Source organism: Nansenia antarctica (assembly GCF_963989245.1).
Source record: "Nansenia antarctica genome assembly, chromosome: 6".
In the NCBI taxonomy this organism is placed as follows: domain Eukaryota; kingdom Metazoa; phylum Chordata; class Actinopteri; order Argentiniformes; family Microstomatidae; genus Nansenia; species Nansenia antarctica.
In genome coordinates, this window is record NC_137676.1 from 37,200,404 (window position 1) to 37,213,049 (window position 12,646).

Consider the following 12,646-nt stretch of genomic DNA (forward strand, 5'->3'; position numbering starts at 1 on the left):
ATGGCGTAGGCTGCAGCGGCTCAGCGGGGGTAGATGGGGGGAGGGGTTGCATAACTGCCCTCGTGATTTTCAGATTCTAAAGCTTTCAGTTCGGCTTACACTCTATCGTTCGTACATTCTTCATAACAAATAATCATCCAAACGAGGAGACATGATTTGCATAAAATCAATGGGGAAATCCGTTCAAGTGTTCCATAGTAAAAATTTCGAAACGTTTAATGCTGTCACAGAGGTCGAAAACACATTACAATAACAAGAAAACATGCCATGACATTGTAGACGATAAAATGCTGATAAATACAGTAACACTGTCAGTAACATTTCAAAACACATGTGGCTTTTGCTCTCCCAACAGTTTAGAGAAAAATACACTGTCCTCATGATCGCAGCTCCCATTCATCTCTGAGCAATGAAAGAATATACATTAGGCCTACAGCAATCATCTACAGCAATAATCTACAGTAAAAAACATCACATAAACAACGTTGTGTTTGACATGATCAGGATAGTGTTAATCTCGGAACCCAATGAGACTAGGATAGTGTTTAAAATCCGTTAATGAGCAGGCCAGGCAGTAGGTTTCGAACATCTTTCTTTGGCCCATTCAGTCATTTCTGATCAGTGAACATCTTAAACGGGCTTTCAAAAATACAACAACCGTTCTTGATCAGACAAAACTGAGCCCAATAATAGCAGATAGACTCTCAGGTTTGCACCTATCTCTCCTTGCCGGCGCGCAGATCAGTGGTGACTGGGTCATGTTGGATGGTCTGGTGCAGCATAAGAGCCAGAAGTCCTGCTCGGTTGGTCATGGCTGTTCTCATGTTCCGCTCCTGTTCAAATAGCTCATCCAGCTTGTACCACTATTAATTACGACCACAAACAAAGAGAGAGAACATAGTTAGTTATTCAGGAATACAGTTGGAACAGACATAGGAGCACCATAAGCAAAAAATAAAGAGGTTCCCAAAATTGTACTTGGAATAGAATGGGGCGCACTCTACAATCAAGAATAATAGCTTACAGACTGCTAAAGGATTGCTAATTCTTTACATCAAATTTGACTTAAGTGTCGACTGCATGGTTCATGGTATAATGTAAACTGATTTCTTATCTCAATAGACGACATACAAATACTGTCTTTAATTTTTTCAGGGACCCGTTTTTGGCTTTTGGGCGCTCATTTTAGAACTAGTGGCTGAAAATAGACAACAATTATGTAGCATCTCTTTAATAAGCTATGTTTCGATTTTTTTATAACTTGAATTATATGGAGCATTTGAATTGAGTTCAAATATGAAATAACAATAATTATCAACAAAACCTCTGGAATGTAATATAAAGGATCAGGAAAAAGAAGTCATAGTTCAATTTAAGAGTTTGGTACCAGCCACATTGTCTTAGGACAGGTGGTGTCATTCCTACGCAACACATGTCTTATAGGACATGGAACCAGTCTTCAGATTTGAAGATTTGAAAGCATCCACAATAAAATACATCCTAATTTGTGACATTCATTTGCCCTCCCATTGATTTCTATGGCACTGCTACTTATGTTACAAAACCATGAAATCTCAATATACATCGTTAATCACTGTTGTTTGAAGTAAATTTAAAAAAATAACTTATATGCACTGTTAAGTTTGCACAGCTGTGGGTAAAGCACCCATTTTGTCTCATGTGAAATGTGAATTGCTCTGCTGGCTGGCTCACTGATGCTATCTTTTTTTCTTTCTTTCTTATTATACAGGAAAAGATTAAAAGTAACATTACAGATGTTTAAATGTGTTATATTTAGACTGTCCTGACACAGTTAAAACTGGTTTACAGCAGGTTCCTGTTCTGCAGCACAAAAGACAGAAAGTAAAAGCAGGAACAATTACAGAAGGGAGACAACAGGAAAGTGTAAACAGCAACACAGCACTACAAAGGAGTGAGTTAGACTATGCTAGTTTTCATGTACATTCCCAAACTAAATAACGTCTGCACCTTCAACCACCAAGTCCTTTGATAGTTTCAAGGTTATGTAACTACAACATTCGCTGGAGAAAAACATGAATATAATTGACAGATTTATTGTTTCGGTTACGAGTAGTCTCGACAAAGTAACCAAAGCAACGATATGACAGCACATTTTAGCTACTTTTGATCCGTCCCATGCCTTTGAAAGTACATAAAGGCCTAAAATATAGAAGTGGGGGTCTTAGTGATTTTGACATTGGCATATTTTAATACTATTTTCTCTTTGATATATTTTTCTTGAAACAATGTAGTGATCTGTTCATAACAGAGCACAGTCTCTTTGTCTGTTAGTGTGGAGTCATACGCAGGTGTCTAGTATTATTTAGAGAAGAGTTTTACTCCTTTAATGTTATCTCGTGGGACCCGGAGTTTGTGGACCGCAGAGGAAGATAAGACACGGAGAAGAAGGAGCTCATTATTTTGTCAAGGTCTCATGTGACTTCATACCCTGCAAGAATTCTATGTAATAACACTGTTGACTTGAAACCCAAAACACAATGTGATGGGCTGATTTTGATTCCTCCCATAAGTCCAATGTGACGTAGAAGAGGATATACATGTGAATGCACTATGAATTATTCTTTGAGAAATGGGTATTGAGTATTTATCATTTCGAGTCCTTCAAAATGTTCAATTAGAGAATGACCACTCAACACCATAAAGTACCATAATTATATTATAACAATTGTGATTGCTCTACTAACCACTCTGACCCGCTCCAGGTCCACCTCAGCTCGTCTGAGCTTCTCCCAACAGTAGTGTTTGTTGCATTTACGCTTTGAGACCCTGCAGTACTCTCCTGTGGGCTCAAACACGTCTCGTACAAGAGGACATCCACAGACCTCGTCCACAGTCACCTGCAGAGCGAGAGAGATGATGTAGATAGGTGAGAGGGGCCACAGGGCGAAGGAAAGACATGATTTGAGTCTAATGGCATATTGGGTCTTATACACACACCGGCCACTTCATTAGGTACACCTTTTCAATTGCTTGTTAACGCAAATATCTAATCAGCCAATCATGTGGCAGCAACTCAATGCATTTAGGCATGTAGACATAGTCAAGACGATCTGCTGAAGTTCAAACCAAGCATCAGAATGGGAAAGAAAGGTGATTTAAGTGACTTTGAACGTGGCTGGTTTTGAGTATGGTTTGAGTACGGGCTAGGTTGAGTATTTCAGAAAGTGCTGATCTACTGGGATTTTCCCACACAACCATCTCTAGGGGTAACAGAGAATGGTCCGAAAAAGAGAAAATATCCAGTGAGCAGCGGTTCTCTGGGCGAAAATGCCTTGTTGATGGCAGAGGTCAGAGGAGAATGGCCAGACTGGTTCGAGCTGATAGAATGGCAACAGTAACTAAAATAACCACTTGTTACAACCAACCAAGGTATGCAGAAGAGAATCTCTGAACTAGGGATGGACGGTTTCCAATTATTGAAACCGAAAAACCGTCAGAGAGTAAAACCGCGGTTTTCCGGTTAACCGAAAAATACAGTAAAAAAAAAAAAAAAAAAAAAAAAAAAAATTAAAGAGCGCCAATTTCAAATGATTGAGCCCTACTGCTACAATACACTCATGTCGAACACCATTAAAACACCGTAAGCACAGTCGCAACACATTTAGGCTACTTAGTTTCACAAATATAAGTGGAAAGGCAGACTTTTGTAAGCTACACCATACATGAAAACACATGAACACTTAACACACCAGCTCCGCTGATCCAGGGTGCACGCCTGCACGGAAGATCATCTCTTGGAACAGCGTCTTCATTGAATGAACTGCTTTCTCAATATCTTGGTTCTTAGACAAAGTTTCAGCTGCTGCTCAATGTATTTAAATATTTGAATACTGCTCAATAATCACTGAAATATTAGACTTAGAATTATGCAGTGAACATACTTAAAAGCTTTTCATAAAAACCACATGCCGCGAGACTGACTCGTCCTGAACTGTCGTAAGTCAATCAACAAAGAATGCCCCATCAAAATAAAAGTGCCCATGGTAGAGCTGTCAAAATAGAGCTTTCAAAATAAATGTACTAATACAGATAGAGATAAATACAGAACTACCTTTGCGTCACTAAGTGACCGTGTATCTTCTGAGACATGCGTTCTGTCATCACTTTCAGTAGCGCCTTCACACACAGTGGCGCTGTGCACAAACACTCTTGATCCGTATAGCTCTTGTTTTATTATATTGTGGTTTAGTAAATACTGCACTTGGAGTTACATTCAATGCATGATTTGTGCTATAGAACATAAATAAAGTTTGATTGATTGATTGATATCAAATCAAATCACATTTTATAGCGCATTTCTCACAAAAGTGACCCAATGCGCTTTACAGAGAGCAGCGAAAATGATCTTATTAAATGTAAGCGAGTAATTGTAAAAAACCTTTCCTATCTACCAATAACTGAAGGCAACTATCTTTCCCATAGAGTGATTCGTTACCCTTAAATATAATCCCAATTAGATATTAATCCTCAGTTATTCTTCACAACTGACCAAACCTCTCACTCATTGCGCGGCAGATTCAGACTGTATCATTGTTATTTTCACACACGACAAACATGTGACATGTTCCAGTTTTATTCTTATTCTATTTTATTCTTCTAAAAAAAAAAAAAAAAAAAACGGTTTCAGACGGTTTTGATAAAAAACCGTTTCTATTTTTATAAACCGCGGTTTTCGGTTTAACCGAAAAACCGTCCATCCCTACTCTGAACACACAACACGTGGAACCTTGAAGCAGATGGGCTACAGCAGCAGAAGGACACACCGGGTGCCAGTCCTGTCAGCTAAGAACAGGAAACTGAGGCTACCATTTGCACGGACCCACAGAAATTGGACAATAGAAGATAGGGAAAAAAGTGGAATTAGTTCTGAACGCGAAAGGGGGTTTAACCCGGTACTAGCAAGATGTACCTAATGAAGTGGTCGGTGAGTGTATATTGTGTGTCTAATGCCATATACTTGTACGTTGTGAAGCATCAATAGAATATAAAAGGATGTTATGTAGAGAGACATAGAGTAGGATCATAGAGACATACCTTTGGGTCTCTGGAGTGCTCTGGACATAAAACCTGCAGTCTCTTGCAGTATGTTTTGCTCTGAGGGTTGTACACATCACAGAAGAGTCTTGTTGCACTGCAGAGGCAGGAAAAAAAAGAAATGAATTACATTTAAATGTACACCAATGTCAGACCTAACTAAAGAAACAATGAAATGCAGTAAAATGCAGTAACTGTTGTGTTTTAATGTCCTTACCCTTCGATGCGTGTGGGATACATGGACCCAAAGGATGTCTGGCTCTCATACTGTTCAAAGAAACAAGGGACAAACCATGAAAACACTTGTGAGACCATGATGCATTGCACAAAATAGGTTACTTCAAACACACTACTGAAGCATGTATTAAATTCATATGTCTTTAACCAATGTGTAAAAGGCCAACAGCACTTCTCAGAGAGCAATTTGGCCAGCACTATCTACTAACCTTAGCATAGCATCTCTCCATATGTCGTAGCGCCACCTTGGGGTTGATGGGGTGACTGCAGGAGACACAGAAGATCTGTAGGTCCGTGTCATCACCATCTCCCTCATTCACCTAGAAAACCGCCAAAGAGAGCAGGTCAACCACTATGCAAAGTTAACAGAGTCATAAAAAAGAGCCTGTGTGTTTCAAAACATTCTATAATATTTTTGGGGGGACTCAGTCCTTTTCAATCAATTGAAGTAGGTAGTGACGATGATAAATTAATAAATAGATATAATATTCATGAATTAATTACCGGGTATACAATTTAGCTAGCAACAATTATAAATACATTGAATAGGGGACGGATTGAGTGAATGAATGACAAATGATGAATGTACGATGAACGATAAATCGAAGTAGCTAATCCATCGACGTTGGTGTAGGTGAACCCTTACCTCCTCATCCTGCTGGACCAGCTGCTGCTTGGCCTTGGCGATGATGCCCTCCAGCTCAAGGAAGCGTTTTTCCATCTCTGTGAGACGCATGCGGGCCGACTGCTGGTCCCGTCTGATGCGCTCCAGCAGCTTCTTCCCCTGCTCCTCAGCGATGCACGGGCTCTGCTGCCACTGCTGGATACGCTGGGGCAGGATCTCCAGGATACGGCTGGACAGAAACATAAACGAAGGCCCACTCAACAGGTAGTCAACAATTGTTTACTTTTCATTTCCTCAGAAAAACAGGCATGTCTGATTAATGCTTATACTTCAAACAACTTATTTTTCTTTTTTTTTCTTTCAAAAGTACAACCATTTAGGTATAACCATACTAAAAACAAAGGGTAGCTTCTTAATTTACATTTTTATATCTGGAGTTTTGATTTTTTTTAAAATACTTTTATCAAATTATTTAAATAAAACAAATAAGTTTTTATTTTGACTCTGCATCATTCTTAGGATCCCTCTTACTTGGCAGCCAGTTTCATGCCACAGTCCTCTGAGCAGTATTTGGAGTTCAGACGGGCAGCCTCCACACAGCCTGGTCCCAGGCACTGTCTCATGCCCCCTGCCACCTCCTTCTCCTTCGGCTCGGCCTTCACACGCTCACGGTGCTTCTGTTTCTGCTTGTGCCGACGGACCTTACTCTCGTCTTTCTGAGGGACAGAGAGAGAGGCAAGGGCAATGTTAGACTTTCAGCAAACCCTGAATCACACCATAGCCTTATTAAACTGTAAATTGCAATATAATGAGGTGGGTTTCGTCGTACATACATTGAGTTTGAACATCTGGGAAAGTAGTATATAAAGCCAATCTCTTGTCATCATCTCAATAATCAGTGTGTGTTTATTGAGGTAGAAGGAGGTCCCATAGATTTGTTTACCTTCTTCTCAGACCTCTTCTCTCTCCTCTTCACATGTTTGACCTTGACAGCCCTCTTCCTCAACGCAGAGTCAAATGGACCATCCTCATCCTCACTGTTCCATGCCTGGAGATACAGTACATTCATATTACAAACTCTCAGATCATAACTGTCCTTTTACTACACACTAAGACTAAGTATTTTCCTGGCAGCGAAAACACACACACAATGTTTTTGCATGATTTCACATGAAATGTAAAAGTACCTAATAACCCAGTAAACTGGAATGAATACATTTGAGTTGAGTGTATTTTGTGGGTATGAAAAACAGAAAATAGGACTATGTAGGTTCCTGGACTTATACCGCTTGTTAAGTCGTGACGTGTTTCCGGGGCCAAAGTTGGCTGAGGCGCTGTCTTCGAAATGGAGAAATAATAATAATAATTAATTATATTTATATAGCGCTTTTCCGAGGCTCAAATACCCTGACAATATGGAGAAAACGGGAAAGTGCTGTGTCCCTTGTTGAATGAATAGATCCGAGTCTAAAAAACGATTAAACTGTCATTCTACCGCTGTAGTTCACAGGTACTCTGGTGCGGAGAATTTCTGGTTTGAACCCGGAAATGGCTAAACGTCACTTTTGACGTCAGACTTAACAAGCGGATTACGTTTTCAGATTCAGACTCTGAAATCATGAAATGAAAAACAGTTGGCATTTCAATCCTCATTGACATGCGGAACCTTTTATGAGACACACCATGTCGTCAGCTGCAGCTGCCTTGTACTGCTGGTAGAGCTCCAACTCGTTGTCACTGTAGTCATCATCAGACAGCTGCTCTCCTCGCCGAAGCCTCCCTCGTCCTCTTGCACTGGCATTCTCCTCGTCCTTCACACGCAGCATTTTCTACAGAATATAGAGGGCCTATGAGGTCAACTTGTATCTATTATTCTCACCTTTATTTGACCAGGTGAGGTGACTGAGAACAAAGAGCCCATTTAAAGCAGGGGATGAATTGGTGCCTGTGATAGTATGAAGGACATATTGGAAATGTATAAATGTCAATAATAATTTTAATAATTTAATAATTTTGCCATTTAGCAGACGCCTTTATCCAAAGCGACTTACAATTACGAATTACAGGGACATTCCCCCTGGAGTAACTGAGGGCTAAGTGCCTTACTCAAGGGCACACTAGTAGTGGTCTGGTTTCAGGCGGGATTTGAACTCACAACCTTCTGATCACAAGTCCAACTCACTATCCACTAGACCAGAGGTTCCCAAACTTTTTTTAACCAAGGCACCCCTGAAGCTTTCCCCCTTCTCCAAGGCACCCCAACTCTACGAAGATTTTAAAAATGCCTCGGAGCTTAAACTAAAAACAATACACGATGAATTGGTTTGAAAATGTGTGTTTATATATAATACATAAGTATTGCCCCAATGAATTTTAACAAGATAATAAAAGTCATAAATGAACTGTAATGGATGGGCAAGAATGCATAGGTCAGTCAAACTATCGCTAAATTAAATAAAATTGTGGCCCTCAAGGATTGTACAATATGGGAGGAGACTCAGAGGGAATTCTTCACACAAATAAAATATCAAAGGCCTGTATAATCAATCAATGGAACAATGCTTTTTTGGGGGGCTTAAAATAATGCCTTAAAATGTAATTCTCATTTCAATGCTCATTCTGAGATTATTATTTCACATCTGAACCAAACGGGTAACTCACAACTATAATAATTTAACAATAATAATCATGACAGAATTGTAAAAATTGAGAGAAACAAAGCAAAGAAATATGTTGTGCGCATTAGTGGGACACATGCGCCTGCTTTTGGGAGCAGAGTCTCTTTATGCGGGGAGAGATAGTGGACAGCGTGACACGCAGGTCCTGTTCCACTGACAGTCGCGTGCGTGTCTTGTTCTTGACGAGAAGAAAAAGCCAGCTCGCACAAGTAGGAGGTTGGGAAGGGTAAAAGCACCTTGATGGCGCTCTCTGAGAGAGATGGATATTCATGTCCCACAAGCAGCCAAAACCTATCCAAACCTAGCTCACCATGTTTGAGCTTCAGTGTGCGGTCCATAATGAGCTCTGCCAGTTCATCTGGAGCTTTGCTGCTCAAACTAGCGGCTGATGCTGATGAGAGGGGGTTGAACGGATCCCGGAGCCAGTCGAAGTCTTCGTTCATTGGAGGGAAATAGGACTAAAATCTCTCCTCCAGCATACGGAGGTGCGCAGCGATCAGATTCAAGAAAGACGCTGACTTGTGTGCATTTTTGCATTTTTATGTTGAGGTCATTAAGGTGGCTAAAAATATCTGCCAGATAAGCAAGCTTAATCCACCACGATTCATCTTCCAATTGTTCTTTGTATGGCAAGTCGTGCTCACTGACAAAAGTGATCAGTTCATCTCGGAGCTCATAGACACGGGATAACACCTTGCCCCGCGACAGCCAGCGGACCTCTGTGTGTAATAAGAGCCCCTCATGCTCGGACCCCATCTCATTGCACAATGTGCTGAACAGCCGTGACTTCAGCAGGCGTGATTTGACATAATTAACCATTTTCACCGCTTGGTCCAAGACTTCAGTGAGGAGTAGTTAGTTAGTAACTAGTAGGCCTAGTTAGTAAATTAATATCTTTCAAATCTGAGAAATATATATTTTATTTGCTTATGAACTCCATTGCACATGTAATAAACAAACGTTTATTAATGTATTATTATTATAATTTTATATTATACTTTTTTTTTTTTTTTTTTTTACGAGCAGATTTGGCGGCACCCCCGGACAGGTGCTGCGGCACCCCAGGGTGCCGCGGCACCCACTTTGGGAACCTCTGCACTAGACCACCACTAGTGGAATGTCACAACACTTTGTTAGACATACGTGGTGTCATTACACAACAAAATAGGCATCGGGGTGGAGGAGGGTGTTATTTGTCTGTGGCAAAGGCAAGGCAAGGCAAGGCACATTTATTAATATAGGACATATTCATACAACCGAATGCACTCATAGTGCTTTACATAAAAACATAAAACACAAGTGCAATAAAATAACAATTGAAAAGTTAAAATAAAAATAGGTCACCATTTAAAATACAATGAATTAAAAGACAAACAATAGAAGTGCAGCACAATAACAATTTAAAAGGATAAGTAAAAAATAAATAATAATAAGTTAGTTAAAAACCTAGCCTAAAATGTTAGTATTTTAAATACATTCAATTGAAAGCGGAACATAACATAACATTCTTCAGCTTTTTTTATATTGATAAAGATGGTGCTGACCTAATATTTTGGGATAGCTTGTTCCATCTCTTTCCCGCATAGTGAGCGAATGCTGCCTCTCCACTTTTGGTGCTCACTCTTGGAACAAGAGGCCAGCCTCAGATGATCTTAGGGATCTAGGAGGTTCATAAGGCACTAATATGTTAGAAATGTATTTTGGCCCTAAATCATTCAGAGATTTGTAGACCATAAGCAGCATTTTGTAATTGTCTAAGTGCCTTTTTGGAGAGTCCTGAAAAAAGGCCATTGCAGTAGTCTAACCTGCTAGATATAAAAGCGTGGATACGTTTTTCAAGTTCCTGCTTGGACATATACCGGTAATTAAAAATCCCATAATTCTTGCAATATTTTAACGATGATAATGAGCTGTTTTTGTTGTTGATTTAATGTGGGAGTTAAAACTTAAGTCTGAATCTAAAATTACACAGATTTCTACCCTGATCTTTACATTGTATGGACAGAGATTCTAGGTGAGCACCAACAACTAGCCTCTTCTTTTTGGTTCCAAAGATTATAGTCTCAGTTGTCTTTGTTTAATTGTAAGAAATTCTGACTTCAGTTCACTAACTGATTCAGTTATTATTTCGATCAATGCAGTCCATAAGGGACTATTGGTGCAAAACCATCTTGAGAAAGGGCTACATAAATTTGACTGTCATCAACATACTATGTTATAAGCATGTTTTATCCTGAATAAATTTGCCTAATGGGAGCATCATGTATAAGTTGAATAAAAGAGGCCCCAAAATGGAACCTTCACACGTCATGCTTGTGCGGTCAGATATATAGTTACCAACTGAGACAAAGTAGTCCCTGTCCTGTAGATAGGTCCTGAACCATTGTAAGACTGTGTCAGATAAGCCTACCCAGTTTTCTAGCCCGTGTAGGAGTAGATCATGATCAACAGTATCAATTGCTGCACTAAGGTCCAATAACACTAGCACTGACACTTTTCCCACATCAGGCCTAAGCCCAGATTGAAAGTGATGGAGAAGCTACAAGAGGTCAGGAATTCATTAAGCTGTTTATAGACCGTTTTCTCAAATCAATACATTTCTAGGTCAGTGGGTCAAATGGGCGAACCACATCCACCAAGGTGAGCGCATGACAACAGTATTGTTACAGAGCTGTTTCTTTCAAGGTTATTTTCTACATCAGTGGAACTCACCCGAGCACGGACGTCACACTGCCTGAACCGGCACTTTTGCCTGATCTTGTTGGGGCCTCCGAACTTCTTCATGTCTTTGCAGAAGTCACACTGAGCGCAGTCCTCTGTCCGTCGGCAGGGCTCACATTCTCCACACATACGGGCGGAGCGCTTCACCTGGAGTTAGTCAAGGCACAAGGATCAGGATCTAACACCACTGAGGATATATTACACAAACATTCTCATTACAAACACATGGTCTTTCCTCTTCTGTGTTTGTGTCTTCTGTCTTCTTCGATACTGTGTATTGTCTGTGGACACTGTAGTTTTGCAGTGTATAGTGTAGTGTAGTGTATTGTAGTACCTCATTCAATCCCAGTCAGTTCAGGATATATAAAAAATGTCAAGTTCAAGTGAAAACTATGTAAACAGAACTGACGTACACTCCAACCACATCTAGATCATATCTCTAACACATCTAGTAAAAGTAAAGAACATAAAAATGTTGATGGACCAAGAATTGGAATGTGGGTTAAAGAAATGGCGTCAAATATGTCGATGGAAAAGATAACGTATATTGTTAGACGTAAACAGAGTGTTTTTGATGATATATGGAGGCCCTTTAAGTATTTCTTAAGGCATAATGTTAATGTTGGTAACTTGCTTCAACAAGAACAAGCTCTGGGGGAGTAGAGTAGCTTTATGATCGTGTACATTGACCAGGAATGCACCCTTTTATATTAATTTATTTTATTTTATTATCATTACTACTTATTATTAATATTCTTTAGGTTATATCATTTATTTAATGTTTAGGTTTTTTCCTTTTTTGTGTGTGTCTTTTCAATTGTTAGGGATGGGGTTATGGGCGGGAGAACAGGGTGAAAAATGTTTGCTGTGTTTTGTACTGTAACCCTAACCCTTAAAAAAAAAAAATTAAGAACATGTTACCCGAGATCCACGGCGTCGTTCCATCTTCAGATCTGGAGTGCCACTCCCACTGCCCCGCTGCTTCTCCGTCTTCTCCAGGTCAGTCTCCTTTGTTTTCTTGGGACGGAACTTTACCTCCAGGGACCCATCTTTGCCTATTGAACAGACGTGTCAAGACAGCAGGTTGTCTAAACGGCTGTGTTGCTGTCTGATGTCATCACACAGTAGGGCTGCACCTAGCGATTATTGCTTTGCGATTAATCGAACAATTACTTTTTCGATTCATCTAACGACTAATTTATCGATTATTGTAACCATTAACAATTAGTCTAATTTCCATGTCACTTCTCTATTATGATATTAATAATTATATTATTATTAATAATAGACCCTTTTGTCAGATGCCTGA

General features: G+C 39.8%; 1 protein-coding gene across 1 annotated transcript in view; it reads right to left on the reverse strand.

Annotated features, from left to right (window-relative positions):
• Nucleotides 1-449: 449 nt before the first annotated feature.
• The window catches only part of cxxc1a (CXXC finger protein 1a), a gene marked incomplete at its 5' end in the record, with an annotated part of 24,868 nt that continues 12,671 nt past the window's right edge, over nt 450-12,646 (reverse strand). Inside the window, 11 exons of the mRNA XM_080534398.1 lie at nt 450-863; nt 2,727-2,879; nt 5,077-5,173; nt 5,294-5,343; nt 5,523-5,633; nt 5,960-6,167; nt 6,470-6,654; nt 6,882-6,986; nt 7,621-7,767; nt 11,329-11,484; nt 12,259-12,392. Coding sequence (XP_080390524.1) covers nt 717-863; nt 2,727-2,879; nt 5,077-5,173; nt 5,294-5,343; nt 5,523-5,633; nt 5,960-6,167; nt 6,470-6,654; nt 6,882-6,986; nt 7,621-7,767; nt 11,329-11,484; nt 12,259-12,392 — 1,493 coding nt within the window. The 3' untranslated portion in view covers nt 450-716. The remainder of the gene's footprint in view (nt 864-2,726; nt 2,880-5,076; nt 5,174-5,293; nt 5,344-5,522; nt 5,634-5,959; nt 6,168-6,469; nt 6,655-6,881; nt 6,987-7,620; nt 7,768-11,328; nt 11,485-12,258; nt 12,393-12,646) is intronic.